At 30.8% G+C, this 13,797-nt stretch overlaps 1 protein-coding gene across 4 annotated transcripts in view; it reads right to left on the bottom strand.

Annotated features, from left to right (window-relative positions):
* The window catches only part of Gdap2 (ganglioside induced differentiation associated protein 2), a 313,619-nt gene that overhangs the window by 38,489 nt on the left and 261,333 nt on the right, over positions 1-13,797 (bottom strand). For all 4 annotated transcript variants that reach the window (XM_074174665.1, XM_074174666.1, XM_074174663.1 and 1 more), the window contains exon 9: positions 7,802-7,955. In XM_074174665.1, coding sequence (XP_074030766.1) covers positions 7,802-7,955 — 154 coding nt within the window. The remainder of the gene's footprint in view (positions 1-7,801; positions 7,956-13,797) is intronic.

Raw genomic sequence — 13,797 nt, 5'->3', positions numbered from 1 at the left:
TTGTAACCACATTCTATTGCGGAGGTCAAGAGGAATATCATCTAACAAACCTGGTAAATCATTTCGTAAGAAATTGAGATACATTGCACCATTCATATGTCCCTCAAAAAAGTATGGACCAATTACATATTCTCCAATGATGCCTCCCCAGACATTTATCGACCACCTATGTTGATAATCCACCTGTCTCAATAAGTGAGGATTTTCTGTCGCATAATAATGGTAATTATGTCGATTTACAAATCCATTTTTATGGAATGTCGATTCATCCGACCATAAAATATTATTGAAAAAATATTTGTTTCGACGAATTTTGCTCATGGCCCAATTGCAAAATCTCACTCTTTTCTCGAAATCAGCATACAGTAGTTCTTGATGTAACTGAACGTGGTATGGATGCAAGCGATGTTTTTTCAATACTCGTTGCACTGATCTCTCACTTATATCCACTATTTCCCCAATTTGTCATTGACTCCTACTAGGATCTTCTTCAACAGCAAGAAGAACTTGCAATTCATTATCTTCATTAGTAGCTGGCTTGATGCGCTCATGTTTGGAATAATTAATAGATCCAGTTTCAACGAATCGTCCCAAGACCTTTCGGAAAAATCTTTCATCTGGATGCCTTCTATCTGGATACCGTTGAGAATAAATTCTACTTGCCAATAAACAATTCCTGTCTGATTCACCTAATATGAAAATCATATCAATCAAATCACTTTTTGATAACAACATTCTGATGAAATTATACCGACAGTTCAACTTCACGATTGACTAAAAATTTCAATATTCATTTGCAGCCAAATATTTTGTTCTGTCATTTGCCAGACTACTTGATTTCCAATAAATATTTCATTCGCTGAAAGGTTGTTTTAGACCGAAAGAATATGGCACAAATTCCGAGATTTTTGAAATTATTGTAACTATTCAAGAACGTCCATTTTGTGGTGTAATTCGCAACTTGTTTATCTAGCAACAGGATATTTTAGGAATGGGCGATATTTTAAGGAAAGGGTATTTTTTGTATATTCTTATCAGTCGTCAAATGGATTTCGCTTTGAAAAAATGACCATTTTTCGAAAGAAATGCTCATTTAAGAAAAACTATTGAACTTAGCCATAGGGAATACTTAATGAAATTTGTAGAGGTTTCGTTGGCGCTTCTTATGGATCAATAATATACAGGGTGTTCTATTTAATATAAGGAAGATTTTGCAAATTTTCATTTACAATATTTGGCAAGCGGTTTTTCATACCCTGTATATCACAGGTCGATTTCAGATATATCGTTTGAGAGAGTTACCAATGTAGAATATTCGACCAAAAAAAAATTTCAACTGGACTTGGCACCACTTTATAATTTCAAATATTCTGAGTGACGAATATTGGAAAAAAAAACCTGTCATGCTAGATATCTCGAAAACCGTCAATATTTTCGAAGTGCAGATATACATAAAGTTTATTTTATTTTCTATGAAGAAACCGAAAAAGCGATAAAAAATATAGGTTGCCATTTAAAAAGACACAGTTGGGATCCGCCCAGAAAAAATCGAACACCCTGTGTGACCGCCAATATTTTTATTTTGTCGAGCTCGAGCAATAAGGTAATATTATAGAAAATTAGATTCATATCTGCTTCCTATATAGAGATATGGAACACCGCGCCACTGTTGCAGGACCTTGTATATGTATATATATATATATGTATTTTTTCCTTTATCAAGAATATCTACAAAAAGTATGATGCAAACATTACACAGTAACAAAATATCAAAAAAGGAGTCTCCAAAGTTAGTTTAAAATATAAATCGGCATATAAATACAAACATAGAAAAGCCGAAAAGTCAAATGCAAGTTTGACGTTGAAATTTTGTCACAGCACCAGAGAAAATGTGATTTTTAAGATATTTGCAAATACAATGAGATTTTAATGATGTAAGTGGTATATAATTTTTTTATATGGAAATTATTTGTTTAATTGCATTGATCAAAAGTTAAAATATAATTGTAAATTTGACTTAAATTTTGTATTTCTGATTTTTTGTTCAAGTTATTATTATTTTTACTTATGTGAACTATTTCTAGAAATATCCTTTTGACTTTATTATTTTCAACTGCTAAAATTTTTGTATTTTCATAATCCATAATATGGTCTGAGGAGATAACATGTTCAGCCAGTCCACAAGAACGTTTGTTGAGTCTGCAGTCACTTTTATGTGACGTGATTCTTCCAGAAAGATTACGACTGGTCTCACATGTAAATTGAATCACAAGAAGAACATGGAATACTATATATGATATTAGATTTTTCTTTATTGCTAAGAGGGGTTTTAATTTTAGAATATAGGGATGAAATTGTTTTATAATTTTAAAATAATAATTATAAAATAATTATATATAATTTGATTATTCTCATTAGAAGATGGAGATTATCTGTTTTAGAAAATGCATGCCTAATGTTACATGAAGTTAGTGTGGATAAATTTTGGTCACTTGAATTTGGGTAAGTTGAATAAATATTTATTCAAAAGCTTAGGAGGATATGAATTTTCCATTAGAATGTTTTCAACAATTTTAAATCATTTTCAATAAAATCCGGATGAGATAATCTAGTAATTCTTTTTTTAAGAGATAAAATTAAGTTGGTTTTCATCCTTGAAGGATGCTGTGAAAAATAACTAATGAACCTATTGCTACATATAGATTTTCTGTGCCAGGTAGTCTTAAGAACGTTTCCTTCAAACCTGATGACTTTCATGACAAGGAAAGGTAAAGATTCATTAACTTCTATTTCACAAGTGAATTGAAGATGTGGATTGAAAAAGTTGAGGAAATCAAGAGTGTTTTCGATAAGATGAAGGAAGTGCTAAGAATATATCATCAACATATCGTTAGAGGAGGGGAATATTATATTCTAGTTTATTCAAAATTTCAGTGAGAAGGTCATCTAGTACAAAATTATGAAGAATTGGAGATAAAGTGGAACCCATAGGTGTACCAAAAATTTGCTTATAATATTGATTGCTAAATTCGAATATATTAGATTCAAAACCAAATTTCAGTAAAATAAGGAAATTGTTTTTGTCAATAGTGGTATATTGTTTAATTTCGTTCCAATGATTTTCAATACTTTGAATTATTGATTGTAATGGAAGATTAGTAAATAGAGAAACAACATCAAAATTTACAATTTTGTATTGATCGGGTAACTGAAAATTGTTGACGATTTCACTGAAATGAAAGGAGTCTTCAATATAAAAATGATTATCAGTTTTGTAGGCAAGAGTTGAAATATCTGTCAAAAATGTTGCAATTGGGCCGTTGGGAGATGAAATAGATGAAACAATAGGTCTCATTGGAATAGATGGTTTATGAATTTTAGGTAAAGCGTAAAATCTGGGAGCAGTGGCGTTATAGATTTTAATTTGTTTGCCAATATTCTCAACTAATTGTTTTTTATTAATTATGCCTGAAATTAATTTATTATCTTTTTGTTGCAATGTACAAACAGGATTACTTCTTAGTTTAGTGTAATATTGTGGATTATCAAGATGTTCTTGACATTTATTTAAGTAATCCTGCCTGTTCATAGCAATAGTTACATTGCCTTTATCACTCTGGACTATGTAAATTTCGGGATGTTGCTTGAGAAAAGTTTTACTTAGATCATAATATTTATTGAGGAAGTAATCGATTTGATCTTTATGTAAATAATTTGTTATTACAATAGTGTACTTAGATCTGAGTAGGTCTTGTCTCGTATGGTCAAAAGACTGTGTAATATTCTCTAAGTCCGCTAATAAAGATGAAACTTGGAAATCTTTCTTGAAAGAAAAGTGCAAACTTAGGACCAAGAGCTAAAAACTTTTTAACTTCAAACGGAAAATCAATGTAAGTGAGATTTTTGAACCAAATGTATTTTTTCCTTTATCAAGAATATCTACAAAATGTATGATGCAAACATTATACAGTAATAAAATATCAAAAAAGGACTCACCAAAGTTAGTTTAAAATATAAATCGGCATATAAATACATACATAGAAAAGCCGAAAAGTCAAATGCAAATTTGACGTTGAAATTTTGTCACAGCACCAGAGAAAATGTGATTTTTAAGATATTTGCAAATACAGTGAGATTTTAATGATGTAAGTGGTAGGTATATAATTTTTTTAAATTGAAATTATTTGTTTAATTCCATTGATCAAAAGTTAAAATATAATTGTAAATTTGACTTAAATTTTGTATTTTTGATTTTTTTTCAAGTTATTAATATATATATATATATATATATATATATATATATATATATATATATATATATATATATATATATATATATATATATATATATATATATATATATAGCAAAATGGATTAACAGGATCTCTCAGTCAAAAAATCAAAAATCAAAACTTTGCTCTACTTTGCCAAGCTTTCGTTTCTAATGGGAAGCTTCTTCAGGGCCTATAATTTATTGAGTTGTTAGTGAGTTTAGTTTAAGCTTTATCACTTTTATGTGGAGTTATTCTATCATTAAGAATTCTAGATGTTGTTCCAATATAATCCAAGTTACAATTGTTACAAGGAATGTTATAAATCACATTTGATTTTTTGATGGTATCCGTTTTATTTTTCAATTTAGTATTCAAATACTAGGAGCCCAATCTTCTCAATATATTTTCCATCTCTCCCACATTTGAGGAGCACTTTCAAACAATTATTCTCCTATCTCCCGTATATGTGTGTCTGAGGTAATCTACCGAATATTGAATTCAAATGAGGAGCAACAAATTGCGTTATGAAGGAGCCTGAATTGAACCCAAAGTTTTTTTAAGAAACCTACTCATGGAAAGGTGGCGATAGAGGGAAAATTTTCAATATATCTCTATTCCTTCAACAATCAAAAAATAATTTCAAAAAAAGTATTTCCGCATCTACCACGTATGCTGAGGTAGTAACCCAAACATTTAATTCAATGGAGGAGCAGAAAATTGAATATCGTAATGAGAAAAACTAAAATGAGCCTAAAATTATTGCATGATCGAAATTTCCCAAAAGTGACGGATTTTGATTAAGTTCTTGCAGCTTAACGGTAGAGCAAGCAGAACTCACTGGTTTGAAACAAACAATAAATGGAAAGTCGGCAATGTAAGTTTACAGGAGCCTAAAATTCTTAATATATTTATCTCTTACACAGTTCCAAAATGTTTTCCAAAAATATTTCTACTTTTATCGTGCGTGCTTGAGGTAGTTACATAAATATTTAATTCAGATGAGGGAAAATGAAATCAATTTGATAAGGAAGAGGCCTAAAATGAAGCTCTATCAGGCTAGCATGGCGAATCCAGCAAAATTGCAAAAAAATACATCAATTTGTAGCTAATTAGTTGGTAAAGTTGTCAAAACAACGATTTTGTTGCTCGTACCAATCCCTAGAAATGGCAAATATTGCTATCGTGATATAAAAGTAGCAAGATAACTCAATGAATTATATAAGTTTCCCTTTGATCTTTACAGAAGATTTACTTGCTATTCAGTTGCTAAACCTTGGATATAGCGAACAATTTTTAAATATATTTTCTTGAATTTTTTATGATCTTGCTATCTTGACACTGTTTTTTCCTGGAATTAAAGATGTTCTAAATTTGTTGCTCACCAAGAGTAAATTCAGTTAGAGCATATTAGGCATTGTTATGAAACCATATAATGACAGAAAACTATAAGTATGTATACCAAATGATAGGTTATTTTGATCATGTTTACAGGGACGTCACTGATGAAAATTAAGAAAACCTTCATCACAGAAAAATGTATTTTATGTGTACTTCGCATGTACCGAAATTGAAAAAAAATCCGATGCGGTTTTAGAGATATTGAGAAAGAACTGACATTTTTGTTGAATTTCAACATCCTGACACATGTTTATGTAATATTTGTATTGAATTTAGAAACAACCTGTATAATTTTGTTCCAATCATTCAAAATAACTACCTGGTATATGATGCATGCTCGTACACAATAGAGAAAACACAAGGTTTTATTTATCACACAATTTTTAAATATATTTTCTTGAATTTTTTATGATCTTGCTATCTTGAAACTGTTTTTTCCTGGAATTAAAGATGTTCTAAATTTGTTGCTCATCAAGAGTAAATTCAGTTAGAGCATATTAGGCATTGTTATGAAACCATATAATGAGAGAAAACTATAAGTATGTATACCAAATGATAGGTTTCAAAAAGACCTTCTCTTTGTAGAGGAGGTCGAATTCAATCTTTTTTCGGAATTGCCTGACATCCAAAATTTGATGCGGAGAAATCCGCATCTGGTGACAGCTGCTGCCAAATTTAATTTAAATAAAACAAACACAGCAATAGCGAGAGGGTTACCAAGGATTTATAGACAGTTAATGACGAGTTACTTCAATGGTGACCCAGTTATAAACTCGTAGATGTTACAGTATAATATCGATGCTGGGTTTTTTCTTCATGCTTGGCTAGCATTTTCAAATCTATGGATTTTCTTTGTTCTTTCAAAAGGAAATCCGGACTAGTAGGCCGTTGTCGAATAGAACATAAAGTACCAAATTTCGTGTGCTACCGCGGCAGAAATCTTCAGTCTTATTTGCTTTGACCGCGTGGATGAAAGACAGTCTCAGCAACGACCGACTTGTCCTATTTTTGTCTTCCATTATAGTGAAAATACTCAATGGTTACGTATCATTCAATCATATTTCCACGAATATTTCTGTATAACCCTTAGGAACTATCTTTGATATTATGAATTACAGTTGGCCTACTAAGCCTTTATCATACCATGCCATGATTACAGTAGAACGGATTATTTTATAATAATGCTCTTACAACACCGCAGCGACTTTTTGAGGTTAAGTGGAAGAGCAATTAATGACGATTTATCGACCTTATTACTTGTAAATATGAAAGACATTTATTATTATTATATTAAAATGATTTTTCTATAACAATATCTTCAAATTCCAAAATTTTCCATTGATTTAATTGCATCCACTTTTCTTCTCATGATATGCTAATTGAATGATAAATTATTTTTCATGAGATTCCATTACCCTTCAGAAGGTCGTCTAGTTTTCAGTTTTCAATATGGAAAGGATGGCCGCAAATAACATATCAATAACGTATAATAACTTGAAATTATCACGACGGAAAGTTAAACCATCGGAAATAAACAAAACAAAATTAAAAATACGAAGATAAAAAATGAATAATAAGTACGATAGAATCAACATAAAATTTATGATTTTATGTTGATAATATTCAGATAAAATATGAATTTTCAACAATTGTAGATCGTTTTTAAAATATGGACCAAGCCTATTCATTATGAAGGAGCCGATGTAATTAATACCTATATTGAAAGCACTGCTGATATCTGTTAATCATCTTGGTTGTCATTAAATGGCATATAATTCAAAACCAACCTTGTTCGAAAATTTTCACATATTTTGTACAAGTACATGTTATAGTTCATGGTTTGTATTGCAAATTGTATATTTAAAGATAACTTATATTTAATAGCTGACGAAGGTAAAACATGTAAAATCAAGTTGAAAAATAAAGTAATTTTTTCAGCGAATAATTCGTTACTTAAATTAATTGTTTGTCACTTAGAAATCTGGTTTAATATATATTATAATATTCAACTTTTGTTTTACGTTAACATCATGTTAAGGTTTTAAATCTGTTATCAATTTCCGACAAAGGAAATTCAATCTTCACCTTATTATAACAAAACAACTACCGATAGATTCAAACTCACTTACCTTATCCAAATTAATTTGATTGAATGGAAACCATTTGCCGACGAAGACTACAACCGGTCGGCCCAATCTATCAACGCCACTCTGATAGAGACATCCAATACCTGACACTTCCGTTAAATCTTCGGTTTTAGCTCGTCTCAATAATCGTTCATATCTGAAACAACAAATATTAGAATTGCATAAACATGCAAATGTTTTTTATAAATAGTAACATTTCTACATGGTCGGTAATCCATCATTATCGGTTTTACAAATTGTGATGAAAAACAAAAATTCTTATATTTTTGAAGACGATCGAAACTTGAAGTAACTTGGTTTGAAATCTTTTCCTTATTGATTTATTAATTTTTTTTATTTGTATATAATATAGACATTTTACTGTTCAACCCAGTTATTATTCATTTCGAGTTCACTTCACAATAATTTTTTTCTATACAAATTTGATATTCATTGTTTGTTTATTCTCATTTTTTATATAATTTATTTTTCAACTAACTCATCCAACTATTTCCGTCCTGGTTTTTCACTAGTTTGTTTCTTCTGATATATTTCAAATTACTGTATACTTTTTTAGAGGATGGAAGTCCGAACCGCTGACATCAATCAGTAGGACCTTTATAAAGATATGTAGAGCGTACGCAGAAGTTTCATATACATACTGAAAGAAAAAATCCTTTCGAGAAAACTACTTTCATATGAACATTGAGTTACACATTGAAAAATTATGAAAATCTACATAAAAATAAAAAATCAAAGTGGTCGTTTTTATATACCAGAGTGTATTTAAAATCGTAGGTTATTTTTATTAGAATTCTTTTTTTGTTGTTGATTTAAAAAAAATCGTGCAATGAGATGGTTTACTATACTTCAGAACTTATTGTAGCCCAAGAGCAGCACAACTGATTGACTGTGAAACACCGTTTTTCTATAATTCAGTTCGCCGTGCATCTACTAGTGCATGTGAGCGCTGTAACTGGAATGTATATTTTGTGTATACTTCATAGATTATTCGACGGCCTTGGGTATTGTGTATTCACAAACTACTTATTATCGGGCGACCAGAAATGCGAGAACGCACACTGTGACTGAGACCTTACTTTGGAGTAAATCGTAATATTCTGAATTATTCTAAATATTAATTTAGTAACATTACTGATGCAAAATTTGTGTCAACTACATAGGATGTTTCTAAATTCAATATAAATATTTTAAGGGTGTATGCCTGGGCTCTTGGACATGTGTCCGCAACCGCTTCATTTCCGAGATACAGGGTGTTGAAATTTAACAAACATGATGATAGTCGTCACTGTTGGTTTTTCAAATAAATATTATATTTATGATTGCCCTCTATATATTCATAAAAATGGTCCTCTGACTTATTTCGTACGGCAAAGTTTCCAATTTAAAAAACAAAATGCATTTCATCACTAATCAAAAATCGCATATGTAGAAGCAAGTAAAGACCTTTCATTTTTTAAATTGAAAACTGCCCGTCGGACAAAAAAAGTCAATTGACCATGTTTATGGAAAGAGATGATAATTATACAAATTTTACTTAATCGGCAAAAGAACAGTAGCGTATCATTATTTTGATCATGTTCATAGGGACATCACTGATGAAAATTAAGAAAACCTTCATCACAGAAAAATGTATTTTATGTGTACTTCGCATGTACCGTAATTGAAAAAAAATCCGATGCGGTTTTAGAGATATTGAGAAAGAACTGACATTTTTGTTGAATTTCAACATCCTGACACATGTTTATGGAATATTTGTATTGAATTTAGAAACAACCTGTATAATTTTGTTCCAATCATTCAAAATAACTACCTGGTATATGATGCATGCTCGTACACAATAGAGAAAACACAAGGTTTTATTTATCACACACAAGACAAGGGGCTACTACACTATCGGCTCCATAATATATAGTCTAAGAGCCAGTGAGCGGCTACCTGCATGTATTTGACCAGACTTGAGTTTTTGTACATTGAGGCCCCTATACCTACCGTACATGATATTGGACCTCACTAAGCCCAAAGTGGTGGACGCGGTGAGTGCGCAGGTAGGACAGGTATCAATTTTTTAGTAATTTTAAATGCATTTGACGACGTTTGCCGTTTTGATATTTTGAAATATATTATTATTGTGAACGGAAAATAATAATGGCTGAACATTACCTCGCGTTCAACATTGTGGCAGGCATATATGAAAATGTTAAAAATAAATGTTTTTTGAAGTAATTGACGAGATCTGCCATTGATACATTTCACTTATTATAGTTTCAAAAACTTATATTGATTAGGGCAGAAGTATTCAGTGCGTACAAGCATCAGAAAATAACAAAATCTGAGATACTACCCGGTCAGATGTCTACGTATTACGATAACTGTTTTACATCAAAATAATGTATTTATGATTTACTTAATTACTGCATTTATTGAAATTGAAATTTTTTATGTGGTTCATACAATATTTAAAAATTTTGACGATAAAAAAAGACGATAAAATACGGAAAAATTTTAAATATCAAGGTATGTTTAGGTAACATACATATTTATTAGTATTCATTATTCTTCATTCATCATCATCCGGGTAATGTTCATCGTTGTGTAAATCATCTTCATCATCAATTAAGTCAGATTCTGTAAAAATTAAACGTAAATTGTAAAATATTAATAATTTATAAATAGATTTGAACATATTCGATAAAGAATTGATTTTTATCAACTTACCAGGAATATTGTCGAAAAAAACTCTGAAATCATTGGTGGTGTTGAATATTCACCTTTAATTAGTCGTTGACTAGTTAAATAATCAGGTAATTTTGTTTTAGATATTCCTAAAATTTTCTCTCTCAAAATATCAGCAGCTGCTTGCAAGGTATCTTGGTCTTTTAGGTGCGCAAATAATGAGTCATCAATAAATGAAACGCCCTTAGGAGCAACAACTTTTTTTTTGTTTGACATCAAAATTTGAATGTTATCATTAAATTTCTTGTGAATTTTTTCTTGTAAATAATGCGCGGCATATATTGATGCTGCATTGGAGCCTTCACTCAATTCTTTAAACATATCGAGATAATCTTTATGCAAATATGACAAAAAATAACAACGTCCCCGTTTTATGACATTCTCCTCAATTAAATTACAAATTTCTCTATAAACGGTTTCATGTGTCTCTGAGAGATATGCCATGAAGTACGGAAAGGACTTTTCACCAGTGACCGTTTGTGATTTCTAAAATTTTGTCGACAAACATCATGATAGTATACTTCATCAGAGGCAACACTTTGTATTTTTATCAAAGTTTCATTGTGAATTTCAGAATCTGGTTCCAACTTTGATAAGATATTTATATGAAATTAATTTTCTTTTTGAAGTACGTAATGGCTCATTCTTAGACTTACATTGTTTATTTCTTTTATCACAAAAAAAAACACAAATTCAGGTTTGCTGAAGCCACAATTTCAGGATTCTGAACAGTTAATGGTGCTGCTGAATCTTCCAATTGTATTTTCTCGAACGGCTGATCTAGTGCGTCTTCAATATTTTTTTCTACAACTTCATCTATCTCAGGAATGTTCACGTCATTGAAAACGGAATCCTGTACCATTGCATCATCAATTATTGAACTATTAACTGATGTTGATGGTTGTTCAGTCGCAGACGACGACGTACTTTGTAATGAAACTTTTTTGTTGGCATCTGCCAAAAATTTTTTTTTTAAAACTGTAAACGTCTTATAACAACTACTATGATAGCCGGCATCAAAAATATCTTCCGGTAAAATTACATCGTTGTACTTTAATTTATGAAATTTTCGTAACCTCAAAATATTTCGACATTTTACCATAGTCTCTTCCGAAAATATCAATAATGTTTCAGTTTTTGATGTGTCACAAAAAACACACTCCACTTTATCTATTTCACTCGACATAATGTCAAAAATATTCAACAATTAATAATCCAATGAACAAAATAAAATAAAGCAACACTATAATTTTTTTAAATTCACGCAACGAGGCATCTATATGAAGGTTGACAAATATACTGAATACATCTGACGGAAACCATTAGATTTGAGATTATAATAGAGCCCTCTCAGGCATAAATCTTATATTATTCAAATGGCAAGTAGTAAATATCAGAAAAAATATTATAGGCTAGAATGGGTACAATAGTAATACTTTGGAGTGATTAGGTAAATCATAAATACATTATTTTGATGTAAAACAGTTATCGTAATACATAGACATCTGATCGGATAATATCTCAGATTTTGTTATTTTCTGATGCTTGTACGCACTGAATACTTCTGCCCTAATCAATATAAGTTTTTGAAACTATAATAAGTGAAATGTATCAATGGCAGATCTCGTCAATTACTTTAAAAAACATTTATTTTTAACATTTTCAAATATGTCTGCCACAATGTTGAACGCGAGGTAATGTTCAGCCATTATTATTTTCCGTTCACAATAATAATAATAATAATAATAATAAGTCTGGTCAAATACATGCAGGTAGCCGCTCACTGGCTCTTAGACTAATAGTAATATTCAGTTTTTCTCTGAATTTTTCAGCTGGTGAAAACCGATTCAAGTTTATAAATCGATAAGGATTTCGTGAACTTTCTTCTTTCTTTACTCTTCGAACATGTAGGTTTTTCATCACCATCCGAAGAATGATTCCAAACAATGTGACAGTCTCAGCTGTCCCTTTCTTTGTAGTAGTGGCAGAGAAAGGTCCCAGAGTGAATTGAAGGTGACTGATGAGTGACCACAATATGACCATTTCAGTTTCTAGGTGTTGATAACGAGTTTTAAGAAAGTTTTATTGTTAGACATATCTTGACTAATATCAGAGAGATTTGCCATAAAGATTGAGGACACATTGTTTTAAAGTTTTAAATATCAAATCAAAATTTACAATAAAAAACCAAAACTAAAAATAGAATAATTGTGAGATTTTCTACGAACTACTTCAAAAATCTCGTGTATAATAATTAGAGACTCATAAAAGCCAGCGAAGTGGTGATTAGAGAAGATCTTACTAAGGAGCAAATGAAAATTGTTGGGGAAGCTTCTAAACAGGTGGGATCGGCTGTAAAAGTATGGACAATAAATGGAAAAACTGAATACGAAAAAGTTGCTTCCAAAATGTACTTTCTGAATATAGGTTTTCGTAATGCAAGATCACCGTCTTTACAATATGTCAAACAAATAGTCTTGGATAATTCTTTAGACACATTGATGATTTGTGAAACATTGTTGAAATATTCCACCGATAATGGCTTTAATTTACATACGTGGATAGGGATTGCAGAGAAAGGGGTTTATGTTTAACAAACTACGATTTGAAGTAATTGACGGGTGGGCGTTACTTATGGGAACAGTGTTGAATAAGAACTACTGGTGACTACACACTACACACTATTACATGAGCAGAATACAAATGCATTTTTGGATGATTTTGAGGAAAGCTTGGCTGCAATAGGACCAACGGTAGACGAAATTACATGCATGGGGGATTTTAATTTAAATTTATCGGATAATGAGAATAACTGTGTTAAAAAGTTTTACTCAATACTGAATACACTGAATCTTTGTCAGTTGACGGATGTTCCTACTAGGGTTACAGCCACGTCGGCAAGTCTTTTGGACTTTATAGTCCAAGAGGGAAGTGAGGTAGAGAATGGTATTGAACTTCACAATATTTCTGATCACAATATAGTATATTGTAAGTTGAGAGTACGTGAAAAGCAACAGGATCCCAAACTTTGTACATACAGGAGCTTCAAAGCCTTTAACCAAGATCTTTTATTAGGTAGATATGTTCAATACTTAATTTTTTTAAATACCAAGAAAGTATTGAAGAGAAAGTTACATGCTTGGTAAATTGTTTGAATAACCTATTTGATACACATATGCCAATAACTACTTCCAGAGTAAGAAAACCGAAAGCTCCATGGCTGACGGATATGACAAAAATAA

The sequence above is a fragment of the Leptinotarsa decemlineata genome, unplaced genomic scaffold (assembly GCF_025532065.1).
Source record: "Leptinotarsa decemlineata unplaced genomic scaffold, Ldec_3_MD MMD2_tig00000690_RagTag_RagTag, whole genome shotgun sequence".
In the NCBI taxonomy this organism is placed as follows: Eukaryota; Metazoa; Arthropoda; class Insecta; order Coleoptera; family Chrysomelidae; genus Leptinotarsa; species Leptinotarsa decemlineata.
Note: the sequence above shows the minus strand (reverse complement) of the source record. Positions and strands in the feature narration are given on the sequence as shown.